Consider the following 18,567-nt stretch of genomic DNA (forward strand, 5'->3'; position numbering starts at 1 on the left):
GATCCACCACTTTTTGCTCTCATATTCCCTATCAAGAATTATCTTCAACTGACAAAAGATTGAATAAATGCTGTAGAGAGGGAAATCAAGCCTAAGAGAACAGAAAAGATAGGGAACAAAAACCTGGGTTTCAAATGAATTAACATTTGTAGACCCGGGGAATTATACCCCATGGGACTCACAAAACCATATTACACAGCTTTTGAAATGAGCAAGCGCCCTAGTTTTCAAAAGGGAGACAAAATATCTAGTGCTACCTCAGACCAATGCAGCCAAAAGCAACTCTACAAAAGATTCAGCTGGGGATTTAGCTCAGTGCACAAGCGCCTACCAGGCAAGCATGAGGTCATGAGTTCAACCTTCCGTACAAAAAAAAAAAAAAATCCTAGAGCAGTGTACTAAATAGATGTTGAGCAAAAGCCCTAATACTTTGTTTTGAAGAACAATAACGTAGATATAAGTATGGCAAACTATTTACACAGCTTATGGAAAAAGCTTAGTATTGAAGTTTATTACGAAGTTAATGATACAATGTTATAGTTTTTATCTTACTGCAAGCTACTAAACAAGCTCTTCGTGGAAATGAAAACAATTAATATTCTTTTAAGTCAGCTTTTTAAATGAAAATATGGGCAGCGGGAGACCGAAGTCAGCCGGGGCCACACCACCCCAACACTTCACCCCAACAGGTCTCAGGAAAGGGATTGCTTGGCCTGAAACCAGCCCAATCCCAGACAGCAGCCCCTAGTCAGCCTCAGAACAGAGGCCCTAGCCTGCGAGGTCACCATGTCTTCCAGGGTTCCCTGGGAATCTGCTTCTTCAGTCACGTGGCATCCTTCTCATGAAAGAATCAGCAAAAGGAATTCTTTGTGCGGCTTTTGAATACCTGGAAACTGCAGGACTGGATGCATTGTACCAGGTGTCTGGGGAAAAGGAAAGGAGACAAAGGAGAAGTGGAAATGCCAGTCAGCTGCCAAGTGCGTTTGAAGCATGTATGAACACCCAGTGATAAGGGACGGGAGGGGTGGGTACAGTCTGAGCCTTCGTGGACAGCTGGAATTGGGGAAGACAGAGAGGGATGCCAGCAGCTCCAGGAAGCAGAGGTAAAAATAGCAAAGGAAACCTTCCCGTTAAACAAAATGCAGGCTCCCCAAGCCTGCAATCTACTGTCTGGCACTGTGACCCAGTGTACGTTCACAGGTTGGGAGCTAGGCGAAGGGTCACAGTGATGCAAGGTGAGCCCTGAGATCCTGGTTGAAGCTGGGGGGACACAGGAGGACTCACCATACTATTCTGTTTCCATTTGTTAAGGTTTCTTAGAGCTACTAATGTTTCATTTGCTGTTCTGAGCTCACTAGGCACATGCCTAACTTGGTCCTGCGAGAGCTGGTCTCAGCTGTCTGCACAGGGCTGGCCTTTTACCCAGATGCACTCACTCACCACCCCACAGAGCTCCCCTCTAGAATGCCTAATCCTCATCCGCTTTTCCCTAGCACTTCCTACTTCCAAATATTTACTTACATTTATCATTTGTCATCACCAGAACTTAAATTACTAAAACATAGGGAATTTTTGTTTTTTAATTGTGTTTACAATAAATGTAAGTGCAATGAACGTGGAAAGTCTGAGGCCTGTGGCCAGGCGACAGCAGGTGTCTCTGGCCTGACAGTCTCTTCCTCATTAGCAGCAGCAGCTAAGACCCTTTCACTCCTATCCTACTCACCTGCACTAAACAAACAAAAACAGGGCATTAGATTTCTGAAGTGAGGGACTTGTACATAGCTCATCAGAATTACTGCCCTGTTCCTAACCTCTAGGCAGATTTCAAGGCCTGATTTGGAAATATCTAATGCTTTCCAGTTACAGCTTGTAATAGCACAGACGTCTTAACCAAATTCCTCCCAACTTTAAAATTCAACTCTACATCATATGATAATTGACATTTTATCAAAACTGGGATTCTGCAGTTTTTAAGAGTTTTAGGCTTATATATGTATTTTCCTTTTATTAAACAAGGATTCACTCTGCAGTTTGGGCTGGCCTTGAACTCGCAGTGATCCTCCTGCCTCAGCCTCCTGAGTGCTGGGATTACAGGCATGTGCCATCACATCTGGCAGCAATATTTTAAAAAAGAAATTAATGCACACTTCAAAATCATCTGTATCAGTGTGGAGCTTAGAGAAACGACTTTCGGGGACCAGTATTTTATAACCACAAAAATACCCTAGGGGTATATATGTGTATATGTATGTATATACCACTTGGTACCTACAGAAGGCAAAATCTTGGAATTACTGCCTTAAATGATAAGTGTTTATAAGCATGGTAAAAGGGTTATCCATGTCTCCTTAAACAATACTATGAATCCAACGAAGTACTGAGCCCAGCATGGCGGTACATATATCTACAATCCCAGCTTTCAGAAGGCTGAAGCAGGAGAGCAACATACTATCATCTCAAAATAAGCAAATTAAAAGGGCTGGGGTGTCACTTAGTAGGACAGTGCTTGCCTAGTAAAAACCTAGGTTCACTCCCCAAAATAAAAGGAAGGGAAGAAAGGAGGGAGGGAAAGGAAGAAAGTGTTTTACTCACAACTGAGTGTTCAGCAAAGCACTGGAGTTTATAGTGTACGCACTGTTCAGAGTCTAGCTGTCCTTTCCAGATCTGACCAAGGCCAAAAGGGGAAAAGAGACTCGGCAGCTTCCATTCCCAGCCGAGAGGATGCTCTGCGATGCTGCCAGGCTGAGGGAACAGTGCCATCTGGAGGATCTGCACTGCAGAGAAACTGATGCACAGCACCGTCCAGGGGCAGGCTCCCACCACATAGCCTGCCCCACAGAGAAACCAGAGAAACACGAGCCACTATCAAACCCAAACCTCAACTGCTGGCAGACTTACCTTTTCAACAACTTTCTCTTTTATTACAAACTTGGGATATCTTTCATGAATTTCACTCCTCAGTCACCTGTGTAATTCTGGGTGCTCCTTGGGCTGAGGTTCCTTCTATTTGGCTCGTGGCTCTATCTCCTCAATGAGCAGGCTCTTCGGCTCATTTACGCCCATAACCACCGTGCTCTTCTCAAAGGCTCCCGTCTGAGCACCCAGTCAGAACTGGCGCACCCAAGAGCCTCACAGCTGCCAGGCCCAAGGCCCACAGGTTCAGTGGGAGGATCTCCTTCATCCCTGCCTAGCAATTCCTCGCACAGGGAAGACAATGAAGTCGGACTGCTCTGTGTGCCCTGGCTCACACACTATGCTCATTGGGGCAGTCTCCTAAGATTGAGCCCACACAGCCCGAGAACTCTAACAGTTTATCTGTGTTACTAGGGGAGGGAAGAAGTGAAGAGCATGCTTTTCAGTACGAGATCCCAGCCCCAAATAGCAACAAGAAGAGCTTCTATGAACAAAAGAAATCTGCTGCTCTGTGTAACAGCCCTGTAATGCATGTATGTCAGCTCTGCCCTTAGCTCCCCAGTCTCTCGATTGCTGAGAAACGAATGCTACCAGAAATGGTGAGAACTTTCAATCAGATACTGTAATATGGCCCCTTCCTCCGCCTTAAGAAAGCCCACTTCTTTGTTCTCAAAACACTAAAGCTGGCTCAGAATGGTTTTTTCTCTGTGGGTTCTTCATTAGGACATGCAGAGCCAGACAGCTTGTCATTAACCCAGCTGAATTTCCTTATAAGATGAAAACTAGGTTCCTTCTTAGTTTTTCTATGACCCGACATAGGAAAAGAAAGACTAAGCAACCAGAATGACCTGATTGAAAGGGTTAAATCAGAACTAAGAACAAGAGGGCGGGGCTGGGGATTTAGCTCAGCGGCATAAGCACCTGCCTTGCAAGCAGGCAGTCATGAGTTTGATCCCCAGTACCAATTAAAAAAAAAAGAGGGCGAAGACAGGAAGATGATTTGTTACAGGACCAGCGATTGGAAGACTGAGGAATAATCAAGCCCGCCCACTACACTGGAAACCCTCCTGTCGGCAGGTGCTTCAGAAGGACATAAAGCTCACCCCTTAGACTGAGAAGAAGGGACGGGGGACGGAGGAGAGGGGTGTAAGAGTAACAGGGCGCACATAATGTTGATGTATGTATGAAAACACAACACTGAAACCCAATATTTTGAAAAAGCAATATGCACCAATAAAAATATATTTTAAAAAGAATCAAGGAAAAAAACCAATCACATTCTCTGCCCTCTTTCAGGAGGAGAAACTATAACACAGTAAAAAGACATACAATCTAAAGTCCTAGACAGGTTCAAGATAACATAATGTGACCTCCAATGGCTGCAAAGATTTAAATACACAGAAAGTTGAGCTAAAGAATAAGGTTTGTCCACCAAACAAAGGATCAGGCTGTAAGGCCCAATATTAGTAGTTTATGGCATACATACTGTACAGGAACATGGGTAAAAAAAAATTTTTTTTTGGTCTTTTTCCTTTTTATCAGTACCAGGGATCGAACGCACGACTGCCTGCTTGCAAGGCAGGCGCTTATGCCGCTGAGCTAAATCTCCAGCCCCAGAACATGGGTAATTTAAAACCTTACATCTGATAGGGTATGGAAACAACTGGGGAAATTCCAGTCCAAAAAATTAAACATAGCTGAAACAGCAGAAAGTCCCCAAAACATAGAGTTATAAGACACCTAGGAATTCTCAGAAAGTTATTATTAGGTCATGCTACAAAGAACGCACATGACAAGTCAGGGAGTGCTCTGTGTGGGTCACAGATGACAACAGAAAGAAAAGCATGGGTAGGACAACCTGTTCTCTCTCTTTGCTGAAATTCCCACATTTTTAAAGATACCTTTAACTCTGAAATACATTAGTCACTGGAAATACTACAGGAATTAGCCCTAACTCTTGCAAGACCAAATATAATGATCATAGACACTCTCTCAGCAAATCTCATGAAGTATTTGCCCTCTTAGGATCTCTTGGATTCCTTAATCCAAAGCCAGGACCTAAAATTATAACGTATGTAGTTTCCAGAGGGCCAGGAAGCAGCATAAAATACTCCTGTCCTAGTTCCTTTTTCTGTGTGTGTATATGGGTGTGCGCACATGTGCATGCGTGCATGTGTTGTTTTTGCACTGGGAATCACAGTTTGGTAATTATCAAAGGCAGGCGGCTGAGAGTCAGTGAACTGAGGTTCTTCCTTGCGATCTCATCCCACTATCCCATCCCACAACAGGGCCGCACGCGGGCCAGGAGGTGAGGTGTCTTTACATAAAGCCAAACTTCCAGAAAGTCTTACGGGCATAATTACACAACAGGAGGAATCCACAGAATCAAAACACAGTTTTTCTCAGGAAAATGAATTATTTAATCTTAGCAATGGCAGCCGCTCTTCTTTCTGTGTTCTGGAATAAGGCACGAATTAAAGCTTTTACTTCACTGGAAGAGAAGGCAGTTGCCAGAGGCCCTTTTCCATCTGCCCATCTGTAAAAACAAACAAACAAACAAATTATAGAGTCCTATTTCCCATTGTGTCTCTGAATTACAAGAAAGATGTGTACATTTCTTAGTTGAACCAAATGCTTCTTTTAAATACAAACACAGTAAACCTTAGGTACCCTTCTCTACAGATCTGCCCGTCAATATCTCAGATCTCTCAGCTCACTGGCTGCATCCGGTATCAGCACAGCCAGAGGCAAAGAGCAGGAGAGGAAGGTTAGCCTGCTCCCGTGTCCTGCACTCAAGGTCTCTGTGAATAGGGTAGCGATGACCATATCCCTCCCATGCCTTGGTCTCCATAGCTACTTTATGAACAGTAAACCACAGGACTAGGGATTTAGCTCAGTGGTATAAGCACCAGGCTAAGAAGCATAAGGTCGTGAGTTTGATCCCTGGTACCATAAAAATAAAAAAAATTTAAAAAGTAAACCACAGACAATAAATTTTAACTGAAAAAGGATTGGTATTAAAAATACACAAAGTATCATGAACAATACAAAAACTAAAACACAGCTGGGGGTTTAGCTCAGCGGCACAAGTGCCTGCCTGGCAAGCACAAGGTCGTGAGTTTGATCCCCGGTACCAAAACATAAATAAATAAAACAAAATGTAAGTATATAAAGTACTACCAAGAACCAACCTCCGCAGAACGAAGGGGGAAAAGATGTGAACAGGCATTTACAGGACAAGAAACACAGATGACGGAAGAGCTGCCCAGTCCTACCAGAATTCAGGTAAATGCAAATTAAAATGACAACAAGCTGTCATTTTACACTAACTGGATTATCGAGCCTGAAAATCGCAAACACTGGTGAAATGTAAAGGGAACAAATGAACTATGAGATATTTGTACAACGGCGTGCAGCACACAAACCCCAGGAATCCACTTCCAAACTACACTGTGCAACGAAAGTAGCAGACAGGGCAGGGGATACAGCTCAGCGGCCCAGCCCCTGCCAGGCAAGCACGAGGCCTGAGTTCGAGTCCCAATACCGAAAAAACAAAACCAAAAGAAGTAAGTTAAGAGGACTCCAATCACACATAGTTAAGAACAGGCCAAGTCCAAACTTTGTATTAACACTGTGTGTCCTGGCCAGGTATGCAGTGCAGGCCTGCAACTCTACAACTCAGAAGGCTGAGGCAGAAGGATCACTGCAAGCTCAAGGCCAGCCTAAGCTGCACACTGAAACCCTACCTCAAAATAACCCAAAAAAAAGGACTATGTGTACAAAGAGCAAAATTAAAGATAGATAACAGAAAGAAGGGAGACAGCTCTTTTTCAAAGGGGAAAGGAATCGAGAGATGGCGGTAGGGACAAGGGAGGGAACAAAAGGGGATAAAAAAGGAATTAAAATACGCCACGCACAGGTGCCAACTCCTCACAAGGAATATACGCATTATGTATTAATAAAGAAAATTCTCTGAACAAATAAAAATTAGAATAAAGCATTAAGTGAGAAGACAGAATCAAAGAGTATGTGTGGCTGGGGCACAGTCCTGGAGGTCGGTAATCCCAGCACTTGCAAATCAGAGGCAGAAAAATAACTGTGAGGGCAGCCTGGGCTGCCTCGTGAGACCCTGTCTCAGAATGACAACAGAAAAGAGTGTGAGTAAACAGAAAACTATAAAGAAAGGCGAGGAAATAAGGGAATTCAAGAAAACCAGCCCTCTGACGTGAAGCCTTCAGAGGACACACTGCGTACTTGGAAGGTAGCTTATATTTTTTCCCTAAATTAGAGAATAGCTACAGAACCATTCTTCTTAACCTATGAATATGTTATATACACTGCGCTCCTTCATATGCGTATCTGGTAACTTTAAAATAACTAAGTTACACGTGACTAGGGTGCTCTGGTGAAGAAAATGTTCGCTCTTCACCACGAACGGAACCAAACTGCACGGAGGCACTGCACAGAATCAACAGCCGGGGTCTCATCTCACTAAAAAGTTTCTGCACATCCGAAGAAACCACCAAAAGTGAAAAGGCCACCCACAGAATGGGAAAAACTTTACCCAACTGTCCCTCAGACAAAGGACTTCTGTCTAGAATACATAATGAACTGAAAAAAATCAATCCAAAAAACCTCCAAAAATGGGCATCTGAGATGAATACACGGTTCTCAGACAAAGAAATAAAAATGGCAAATAAATATATGGAAAAATGTTCTATATATTGGTCATTTGAGAAATGTAAATTAAAACAAAATTCCATTCTCAGAAAGAATGACCAGTATCAGGAAATCAACCAGTAACAAATGCAGGAAGGACTGTGGGGAAAAAGGAGCTCTCCTGGGGCACCACTCGGGACCCCTTCGGTCTCCCTCTCAGACAGAAGCCGTCTTTCTCAATAAATAGTTCTACTCTTAAAAAAAAAAAAAGGTGTCCATTTTTTTCTCCGTTGTTGGTGGGATTGTAGACTGGTACAACCACTGTGGAAATCAGTGTGGAAAATGCTCAAAAAACTAGGATTAGAGGTGCCATTCAACCCAGCTATTCCTCTTCTGGGCATATTCCCAGAACCGAAAACATCATACCACAGTGATATATAGCCAGATCTTGGAAACAACCCAAGTGCCCATCAACCACATAAAAAAGATCTTTTCATGCACTGGAGTACTACTCAGCTACAAAGACGTATAAACTTGAGGCTTTGGAGACTATATTCGTAAGTGAAATGAATTCACTTGCATGTGTAAACATCATATTGTCTCTGGTGTAAAAATGCTCTCCCTTGGTTGTTAACCTTTTTCCAGGAACAGAATGGAAGCCAAGGGCACACCACCACGGAGCTGCCTTCTCACCCCGCTGGAGACAAGGTCTCCCTAGGCTGTCCAGACAGCACCCAAACTTGCAATCCCCCTGCCTCAGCCTCCCTCAGTGTTAGAAGCCCCTACTTTTATTTTGTGGTGCGAGGGGGTGAACTCAGGGCACTGAATCACTGAGCTACAACCTCAGTCCCGTCTATTCTGAGACAGGCTTGCTAACTTGCCCAAGGTGGCCTAAAATTTGTGACCCTCCTATTTCAGCCTCCTTACTCTCTGGGATCACAGGCATGCAGCATTTCCCCTGACCTGCAAGAAGTCTCATTAATGGCAGATATAAAATGTCCACCTACTGATCTCTGAAGCATATTGGAGACATCTTTTACCTACTAAGGATTTATTTATTTATAACAAATCAAAACTCCGTATTAACTATAAAGATAGTTTGATGTAATTTTCTTTTCAGGTAGAAGTTTCATTTACATTGGGTTTTGTGTTGGTCTGGTTTGTTCTGGTTTGGTTTGGTTTTTGAGACACTACATAGTTAGGGGTGGCCTTGAACTCACTATGTAGCACCAGTGGCCTCAAACTGTGTCAATCCTCCTGTCTCAGCCTCCTGAGTGGTAGGGTTAGAGGCATGCACCACCACTCCTGGCTTTACATTGTTTTAGACTGGACAGTACGTGTTGTAAACAACTTAGAAATATCTAGGATGACTGATCTAATATAATTCATCTGCTGTACACTAACTAAAAGCAAAAGAGACAACTAGCTACAGAGATGGAGACAGATCTTAAGGACCCCACAGGGAACAAGAGGCAGACAGCCTCACTCACAATACAAAAGTACCAGTGGACGTAAAAGTAACCCGCCTCTATTCCGTCTTACGCACACTAGTGACCTCCACACGTTGTGATATGATGGAGCACATGGTGCATAGTGGTACTAAGTGACAGCATTAGACGAAAATATCACCCAGCACATTCAGGAAAAGAATCTTTCCTAAGTGCATACTTAGCTTCTCAAACCACTGTCCTCTACAGAAAAACTACCTTCAGAAAGTCTTGTGATGCTGAACATTAAAGAAAGATATAAGTTGCTTCTCTGACAAGACACCAAAGTCACCTTTAAAATGCATTCACTACTGGTTTAAGTTAGCAACGATTTCCATGCAAATGTACTTATTATAAATGCTAGATCATGTGCACTGCATGCTAAAACCACATGTTCAAGATCTAAAAAATATCAGTGAGAAGTCTGTATCATCCACTGAGAAAGCAGTAACAAAAGTTACACTGTAATGGACTACAAAACGGCCCCAGCTATCCCTCCTCTGTAGGAAGTCGCTCCCTGAGTAACACTAACAACCAACGCTGCTCCAGCGGCACCATTAGCCTTCCGTGGCTGCTGAAGAGGTACACAGCTCTGCAGAGGGGCTTCACGCACCGATCTCCGATTTCTTGCAAGCTCGCTTGCAGCATCACCATCAGTTCTCTGAAAGGCATCCATTTGGGTACGTAGACTGGAACTGCTTTCTGATACTGCTTGTTCTTGTTTTCCTCAGACAGAGGAGCAAATACTTGAGGTCCTTCATCCATCACTGTCTTGCATAAGGAATACAATCTGTCACCATCCTCAGTAGAGATGTCCTAGTTTTGCAGAATGGAAGACAACAGAACAGAATTGGGCCCACTTGGTAGCTGGGAACGGGTACCTCTCGGCTCAGGTTAATCAAGTAGATGAGCTATGACAGCACGTTTTCCAATTAATTTAGGGTACCTGCCTATTCCATCGGGGCTCTGAAATACTACTCCTAAAGCTAGAATGACACAAAATAGGTTTCCATAGATGGCAATTTAGTTTGCCTCTGATAAAGAGTCCATTGCTCCCTACGGTGGCAACACCTGCTGCAAAGCAGATGCTGCTCCACATCAGGATTCTTTCAATCTACGCCTTAAAAGCATCAAGTAGGGTCTGCAGGTATCCAAGGGGCACCTGCATAGACTGTACTCATTTTACCAAATTATTTAGTGGATGTGCAACCCAAACAACTTCACACTACACAACATGGTATGAAGACTCGGGCCACTGTTCAGTTCTCAATTTCCTCATCCATAATTTATAGATGGCAGAATAAGAAGAACAATCCTACTTGTTTGTCTAGGGCTGAGAGAGATTAGCAAGTCTCCAGCAAAACAGAATTAAGGCAAAATTGAAAATTATTAGACCATGAGTTAGACAGGAAATATGAACAATTTCTTCTAACTATGTGTTGTTTAAAAATGAGACTTCACTGCCTTAATAAAGTCACAACCCAGGATAAGGACTGTACCTCAAATTTTTGTTTTCACTCTCATCTTTTGGACAGGGTCTCACCACGTAGCCCAGGCTGGCCTGGAACAGCAATCCTGCCTCAGGCCCCCGGGATGCACCACCACACCCAGCTACATTTCAACTCTCAGTCGTGAGGCATCAGATCGTATGAGAGTCTAGGACTCTTACCTCAAGGGCAGTGATTCTGCCAATGATCTCAGAAACCGCTGTATTTAGTAAAGTTCCCATAGCTTTGCAATATATGTTCACTGGCAGGACGTCCTGCCATACAATTCCAAGCCTCTTCAGTTGGTGTAGCACCTGTGAGGAGAACACAGCTATTCACAGAGAAGAGAGACTGCTGCGACTCCTGTTTCCAGGGTTACCTCACTCACTTGCTGTGTATATGCGGAAAGACGAGCTATGCAAAAGTGAGGTAATCAAGGACACTTGCTTTTTGAATGTTTAACTTTTAATGGTATCCACGGTAGATGATACAGACTTACCCTGAGGATAAGAGAACTGCAAGAAAAGATAAATCATTTAAGTGAGGGAAACATGGTTGAAATGCTCTATTTTAGATTTCCCATGCTAGGGAGAAATGAACAGAAGAATACAGAGCACACTCAGAGCAGCGAGGATACTGATCCCACAGTGGTAGACGCATGGCAACTAACCCTACAGAATGCACAACACAGAAGTGAGCCCTAACGTACTCTGGGTGACTGATGTGTCAACGTGGGCCCATCGATTATAACAAAGCTGTCACTAAAGTAATAAGCACTAAGGAGTAATAAAATCCAAAATGTGTAAATTTTGTTGTAAAAAAGAGAGGGGAAAAAAAAAAAAAAAGAAAAAGCTCTAACGGATATAACAGCAAGTGTGTTTAGGGGTGTTAAATAGCTGACTATATCAATGTTTTTGGATCATTGAACACAGCTGTTTGCAGTCTCCCTGTTTGAATGTCCACCTTGTATTCTTTGATACTGTGATTTGAGGAACTATTTTCAAGATGATAATATGTAATCTACTAACAGGTGATTTCTTACTGTTATGTTTTTTTTTGTTTGTTTGTTTTGTTTGTTTTGTTTTGTTTTGTTTTTTGTAGTCCTGTATTACGTGTACCCTTACACCGCTTTGGTTTGTTTTGTGTTTTTCTCTTTTTCCTCTTAAATAAAAAAAAAAAAAAAAAAAAACAAAGCTGTCACTGTGGCAGATGATGTTGATAATAAAGTAGGTTATGCGTAGGTAGGGGAGGGGCCATATGGGACTCATCTTTATCTTCCTCTCAGTTTTGCTGTAAAGGTAACCTTGCTCTAAAAAAAAAAGACTAAAAACTGCTACCTGTAGAATGAAAAACAAACTGGAAACCATGTCTGGTAAGAAAAATTAGTATCCAAAGTAAGGAATTGTGCTAACCAAAAAAATCAAGTGAATGAGATAAAACTCACCAGAAATAGATTTACCAAATACGGTACGTAAGTCAACACCTTTTTGTAACAGCCTGACCAGCCACATTACTAGGTCTATGAAAGGAGAGCTTCCTGCAGCCCTGGTGGGGCTGGCTGAAGTTCCCAGACGGACTAGAGAAGCACCCAGGCTTTCCAGAGGTTATGAGGAGCAGACTGGGGATGCTGGCCGCTTTCCTACACCACCACCCACACAAACAGCAAGCAGCCATCCTACACAAACTTCAGTGCCAGCCGCAGCCCCACCTGCCGAACTGCTTTACTTGCTGCAGAATAATTCTCTTCATCATCCATGTTTGAAAAATTCCTGGCGCTTGATAATCTCTCCAGAAGTTCACTTTTCTGTGCCCGCATCTGCGCCAAAAAACATTCTGTCCCTGTAACGGAAAACAAAATTAAACATTCTAAAAGCTGTTCAGAGTAGAAGAGGAAAGTAAACATATACCATGTATCTGTTCTGCCTTTCCGAAGAAAAGTGCCAGAGGATATAAAGCTGCCTGAAGGCTGCTAAAAGGAATCACTTCTAATGCACGGAGCTGGCTGGGCCTTCCAACCCGATTCTCAGGGTAACAGACAAACCTTTCCCAGTGGTTTGTCTGCAGTCCGAGTCAGCTAAGAAAAACCACTGAAATGAAAAGTTACAGGCACTGGGGACAGAGCTGACAGCACAGCACCAGCCTGCTACGCCTGAGGTCATGAGTTCAGTTCTCAGAACAGAAAGACTTTATTGTCCGTTTGCATTTACAGTATTGAAGAGCAAAATCAAGAATAAAAAAAATTGACCACACATATTCTCTGTTTTTCTCAGGCTATCACTGTAAACATTCATTTAATTCATATTTCAATGCTTTTAATTTTTAATTGACCCAAATAAAACTAAGGCAGATGCAAGGGATATAACTGTCTTAGGGTTTCTGCACAAAAATAACCTCTAACACTAATGCATTCTTACCAACAACAGAACTTTCCCAATATAAATCTTATTATGTATCATTCTACTAATACAGTTCTGATGTGGTGACTGCAATATATACCAACGATGAAGTCTGGAATGCTAACATACTGTGAAGTTACATCACAAGGAAAACAGTGCTTTCACAGACTATATTCATTTTATACAATTAAGTAACTAGAGGGCCGGGGATACAGCTCAGCAGCACAGCCCCTGCCCGGCAAGCACAAAGCCCTGAGTTTGATTCCTGGTACCAAAAAATAACATAAAATTAAGTAACTAGAGATATTTGTAAATTACACGGCCTTCCACTTTCCAGCGCAGATCAGGACCACCACGTAACTTCTAACCACCTCATTTACAAACTACACAGACACCAGGCTGAGAAGCTGTGTGCTCACGTTTTCCTAAATTTAAGATATCGTTACCGAGTCTTCTGAAGCCAGGTATAAGGTCCACAAAGGTAGCAGTGCCGCCGTCACACAGAATGGGCGCCAGACGTAACCTGAACTGGTGCCCAAGGGTCAGCAAGTGGTGAGCAATGTACATGCAGTTGTTGTGGTGGATGGCGGCCAACTGGGGCAGTTTCTGCAGATTCTCCCTAGGCCGGAGGAGAGGGGAGACAGAAGCCACCTATTACTGAAGTCAAGGCCAGTGAAACACCACTGCTCCGCCAGGGTCACGACGTCAGGAGGACTTAGTGACTGTCTACTTTACAAATGCTGCACATTGCAAGATGAGCTTCCTCATGTCCATACCCTCCAGCTGAGATCTTCTGACTGCACCCTGAGAACTAACCAAAAGGAAAGACCAGGAGAATCTACCTGACTCTACTCTCTGTACCAGAAACCTAGCAGAGCTGTACATGATACCTTTGAAATTTAATTCTAAAATCTGTAGAAATACAAGTTTATTTCCACTTTCTCCAAAGCCCTTTTTTTCCTTTCTTTCTTTTTTTTTTTTTTTTTTTTTTTTTGTCTTTTTGAGACAGGGTTTCACTGTGCAGTTCTGGCTGGCCTTGACCTCACTTTGTAGCCCAGGCTGGCCTCAGACTCTCAGCAATCCTCTTGCCTCAGCCTCCCACATGCTGGAATTACAGGTGTGCACTACCACACCCAGCTTCCAAATTCCTATTTTATTTATATAAAAGCATTTATCTATTTTCTAATTCACTAACTTTCAAAGCTAATTACAGGTTAGAGTTATACTAGGAATTTTAAAATATACAGATGTTTAGATTTTACCCCAAGCAAATTAAATCACAACCTCTGAAAATATACTCCCTTACATACTCCCTAATGATTTTAACTTTCACCCAAGATTTAAAAATCACTGCTCACTGGGCAAACGCCTGTCTGGCAAGCGTGAGGTTGCAAGTTCAATCCCTGGTACCACCAAAAAAGGAAAAAAAAAATCACTGCTCACCACTTGCAGACTGTGGAGGGAGAGAACCAGGCCTCACCAGGAGGGGGTCCCCGCCTGGAGACCACATCATTTTCACTGTCTTCTTGGGTGGGGTTTTATTCTCTTTTGTTTTGTTTATGTTAAATCTAATGGCAGGAGCAGCTATTTCAAGGATAGCAAAAAATGCTATGCAAGCAGCTCAGGATTCCCTACTGGCTTGTTTTGAAGTCCTTTATTGCATTCATTGCTTTGATTTTATTGTTTCTATTCTAGTCTGTTCTGCTTGATTTTTACTATGTCTAAAGGTATCTGTAACTATTTTGAAGATAACAAAAAGCATAATGGTAGCTATTGCTGATTTCTTAAGGTTTTGAAGCCCTGTATCGCTTATAGTTTTGTTTTTATTTTGTTTTGTTTTGTTTTTGTTTTTGTTTTTTTTGCTTTACTCTGCTTTATTTTCCTTGGTTTTACCCTCTTTAAAATAAACAAATAAATAAATAAAATAAAATAAAAATCACTGCTTTAGAGACAGCTGTAGTGGCACCCAGCACTCCAAGAGGCTGAAGCAGGAGGATTGCTACGAGTTCAAGGCCAGCCTAGGCTACATAGTGAGTACAAAGCCACCCTGACCCACACAGTAAGACCCTATCTCAAAAAAAAAAACCCACTACTTTAATTCTTGGATACATATCTATCTGTTCAGCCTGGGAAGGAATCTTTTTTTTTTTTTTTTTGTCTTTTTCCTTTTTTGTCTTTTTCCTTTTTATCGATACCGGGGATCGAACTCACGACTGCCTGCTTGCAAGGCAGGTGCTTATGCCGCTGAGCTAAAGCCCCAGCCCCCTGGGAAGGAATCTTAACTTGTATTTCCACTATATGCCTCAACAGGCACCTCCCACTTTGCTGACTGAGGATCAGGCTGCAATATGCAACACCCGGAGACAGGTCTCCTTATTCCAGGCTGCGATCAGTCATCTGTGGGACTTTAAACAACACAGACGCCTGGTTCTTACCCCAGACCTATGAATTAAGAATTTTAACCCACAGCACAGAGAATACAAATAACAATAATCCACAATTGATGAGCTCTTTTACAATGAAAACAAGTGGGCTAAGTCATAAATACCTGAATGCTCAAAAACCTGAACAAAAGATACTTCAGATAATAAACTGTGGGGGTTTTTGTTTTTTGGTTTTCTTTGAAAGCATAGTCCCTTGACTGTGAAATACTTTCTTGAACTATTACTAAAAACACTTTAGGGGGTGTGGGGGTACTAGGAATCAAATTCTGGACCTCATACTTGCCAGGCAGGTGCTGTATCACTGAGCTATAAGCCCAGCTCTTAAAAACACTTATTAAAAAGTATTTAAAACATTGAATTTGAATAAAAGTACATTGAGAAACTTAGAGTTGAGTAACTTTTCAGAATAACAGATCTGATAAATACAGTTTATGATGCTAAGAAAAACGGCTGATCATACTTAACAGGTAAGCTGCATTTTTTCTGCAAAACCACAAATGCCAAGAGGAAACAAAAGCATGTTTCCTAGACAGCAACATGGAATGATGTTTCTTTGGGTTTTTTATCCAAGAAAACGGTTCTGAAAATGCCTAAGTAGGGGCTGAGGATTTAGCTCAGCGGCATAAGCGCCTGCCTTGCAAGCAGGCAGTCGTGAGTTCGATCCCTGGTACCGATAAAAACGAAAAAGACAAAAAAGAAAATGCCTAAGTATTAAAAATAGGTAAAGTTTTTTTGAGTAAAATTTCTGTTACCCGCTATATTGCAAGAATACTGTAAAATTACTCATCAATTTAAGTGTAAATGCCCGACTTTTTAAAGGTTTTAAAATTTCAGTACCCAAAATGTTTCTGGTGAAAATATAAACTCATTGGCTTTAACTTTACAGTTTAGATGTACAGTTGTTACACAGAAGTGAGATACAGTGGGACTTACTTATGATATGTTGGTACAACATCATGGAACAGATGAAAGATATTCCTCACTGAGTAGAAAAGTTGAACAGCACTAAAAGAAAAACAAAGATTTAGGAGAAATGCACAGGGACATACTGAAGCTGAAAGCCAAAAAAAAAAAAAAATTAATTAACTCTATCTTTACTGCAGGTCATCAGTTAAAATTATGGTGGCAGAGAAAACCTGCCTTGGTCACTGCTAGAAAACATTACTAAACTAGATGGAAATACATTTTCAACCAATATTTACTAACTAAATCACAGTTCTAAAAACCTCGGATCCTTTAGTAATTTTCAGAACAGCAGCATCCAACCTAAAGCCTCTTCTCCATTTATCAATTTGTGCTCCGCCAGTATCCAGAGCATCCTTTCACTTAAATGGAGCTAAGCCTCAAGTAAATGTCACCGAGGCACTGAGGCCCTGTGCAAAGGGCAGGGATCAACAAAGCCACTCACTGGGTTCTTTTAGAGTCAGTCTGACTTCCAGATTTCACTTTTTCTCCTTCTTTCCAAATGCAAGGAGATGAATCAACATTTTCTAGGACAGATGTAGCTCTCACGATTTTTTTGCCCTTTACATCTGGTCCTAAAGCACCTAAAAATTATTATTAAAATGCACTTAAAAAGAGCAAATCTAATGTTTGCTTATCTCTATGGTTAACCTATATACCTTAAGTAACTCAGAGAATTCCATAAATACTTAGGAAAATAAGTCATGGTTGTTACCCTCAAAAACACCATTGCTGCTAAATATCGTAACTGACTGAATTAATTCACTTTAGTTCTGCTGCATGTTGCTGTTTGACATTTGATAATGCGGAGGGAGGCATTATCATGGAGTTGTATTTTTATTTAGCATATTGAAAGCCTTTTTTTAGTGAAATGAACATCTATAAATATTTAGTACATAAAAATACTGTTTGGCATCTGTTTCTTAGTAAATTTTAAAATACTGCTCTGTATCTCTAACTTCTGGTCTGATATATTATAGGAGGATGCCAGGTAGAGAAACAATCAGTCCTATATGTATTGTGCCAAAGGAGTACGTACTTCCTTTATAAGGAAGCGTGTATTTACTTCCTACTTATAATTAAAACTGGATGGATTTATAATGATTCACTAAAGCCATGAAGTATCTTGGCAAACGCATTCTTTCTACAGCAAATGAAGGATTTATTTGCATGTGAAGATAAAAGCTGCAGATCTGAAGATGTGATATTATTAAGCCAAATTTAACTGAAATTGTTAAGTAAAGTAATTGTTTAGTTAAGCATTGAACACAGATTCAAATCAAACAGGCTTTGGTAAATTTGTTTGACAATCAACTTGGGCAATGGCTTGCCATTTTCTCCTCAGTCTAATCTAGGAGCAGAAAGGGATTCTATTAAACAAAAAGAAATTTAGTATGAGAGGTAGAAAGTTTGACACACTGAGCACAATGTAAATGCGAAGAGGTCACCCTGCAAGCTGGAGTCAGGCCTGCAGTACGTTCTCTTCTTTTCCTTCTGCCTTCGGCGGCCTAACATGTTATTACTGTCTAAAAAATAAGTTTTCATTCTTTTGGTTGAGACGGGGTCTTGCTTTGCAGTTTAGGCCCTAAACTCACTATGCAGCCCAGGCTGGCCTCAAATTCATGGACACTCTCTTGCCTCAGTTTCCTGAGCGCTGAGATTACAGGTATGTATCATCGGCCTGACTGAAATAAAAGTAAACATTTTAAATATTAAATTGGACCTGGATTTCAAAAGCTGGGGCAGATAGTATAACTGCTTCTATTATCACCACCACCACCATTAATAATTCACATTTGAGTACTAATCATTTTCTAGGTACTTTACATAAACTTTCTTGATTCAATTTTTATAGTAAAAAGTAAAAAATAAAAATTATCACCATGCACTCAACTAAAGTCAAAATGGATCAAAGGTCTAAATATTGAAAAAGAAGCACTAAATCTGCTGGAAGACAAAGTAGGCAGAAATCTTGAAGACAGGGGTCAACAGAGAATTCATGAACAAAAATCAAACTACACAGGAAATAATTCCCAGAATCAACAACTGGGATCTTGTCTTACTAAAAAGTTTTTGCATGTCAAAAGAAATCTCTAACAGAGTGAAAAGAAAACCCATGAAATGGGGGGGAAAAAATCTTAGTCAACTGTCCCTCACACAAAGGACTTCTATCTAGAACATATGAAGATTAAAAAAAAAATCAGATCCCCAAAATTCA

The 18,567-nt window shown here is 41.4% G+C and overlaps 1 protein-coding gene across 1 annotated transcript in view; it reads right to left on the minus strand.

Annotated features, from left to right (window-relative positions):
- Positions 1-4,121: 4,121 nt before the first annotated feature.
- The window catches only part of Zw10 (zw10 kinetochore protein), a 44,009-nt gene continuing 29,563 nt past the window's right edge, over positions 4,122-18,567 (minus strand). Inside the window, exons 11-16 of the mRNA XM_003472820.5 lie at positions 16,320-16,391; positions 13,389-13,561; positions 12,255-12,385; positions 10,729-10,860; positions 9,673-9,875; positions 4,122-5,449 (exon numbers count right to left, since the gene is read on the minus strand). Coding sequence (XP_003472868.2) covers positions 5,329-5,449; positions 9,673-9,875; positions 10,729-10,860; positions 12,255-12,385; positions 13,389-13,561; positions 16,320-16,391 — 832 coding nt within the window. The 3' untranslated portion in view covers positions 4,122-5,328. The remainder of the gene's footprint in view (positions 5,450-9,672; positions 9,876-10,728; positions 10,861-12,254; positions 12,386-13,388; positions 13,562-16,319; positions 16,392-18,567) is intronic.

The sequence above is a fragment of the Cavia porcellus genome, unplaced genomic scaffold, assembly GCF_034190915.1.
Source record: "Cavia porcellus strain 051 isolate PalLab524CR breed Dunkin Hartley unplaced genomic scaffold, mCavPor4.1 scaffold_9, whole genome shotgun sequence".
Classification (NCBI taxonomy): domain Eukaryota; kingdom Metazoa; phylum Chordata; class Mammalia; order Rodentia; family Caviidae; genus Cavia; species Cavia porcellus.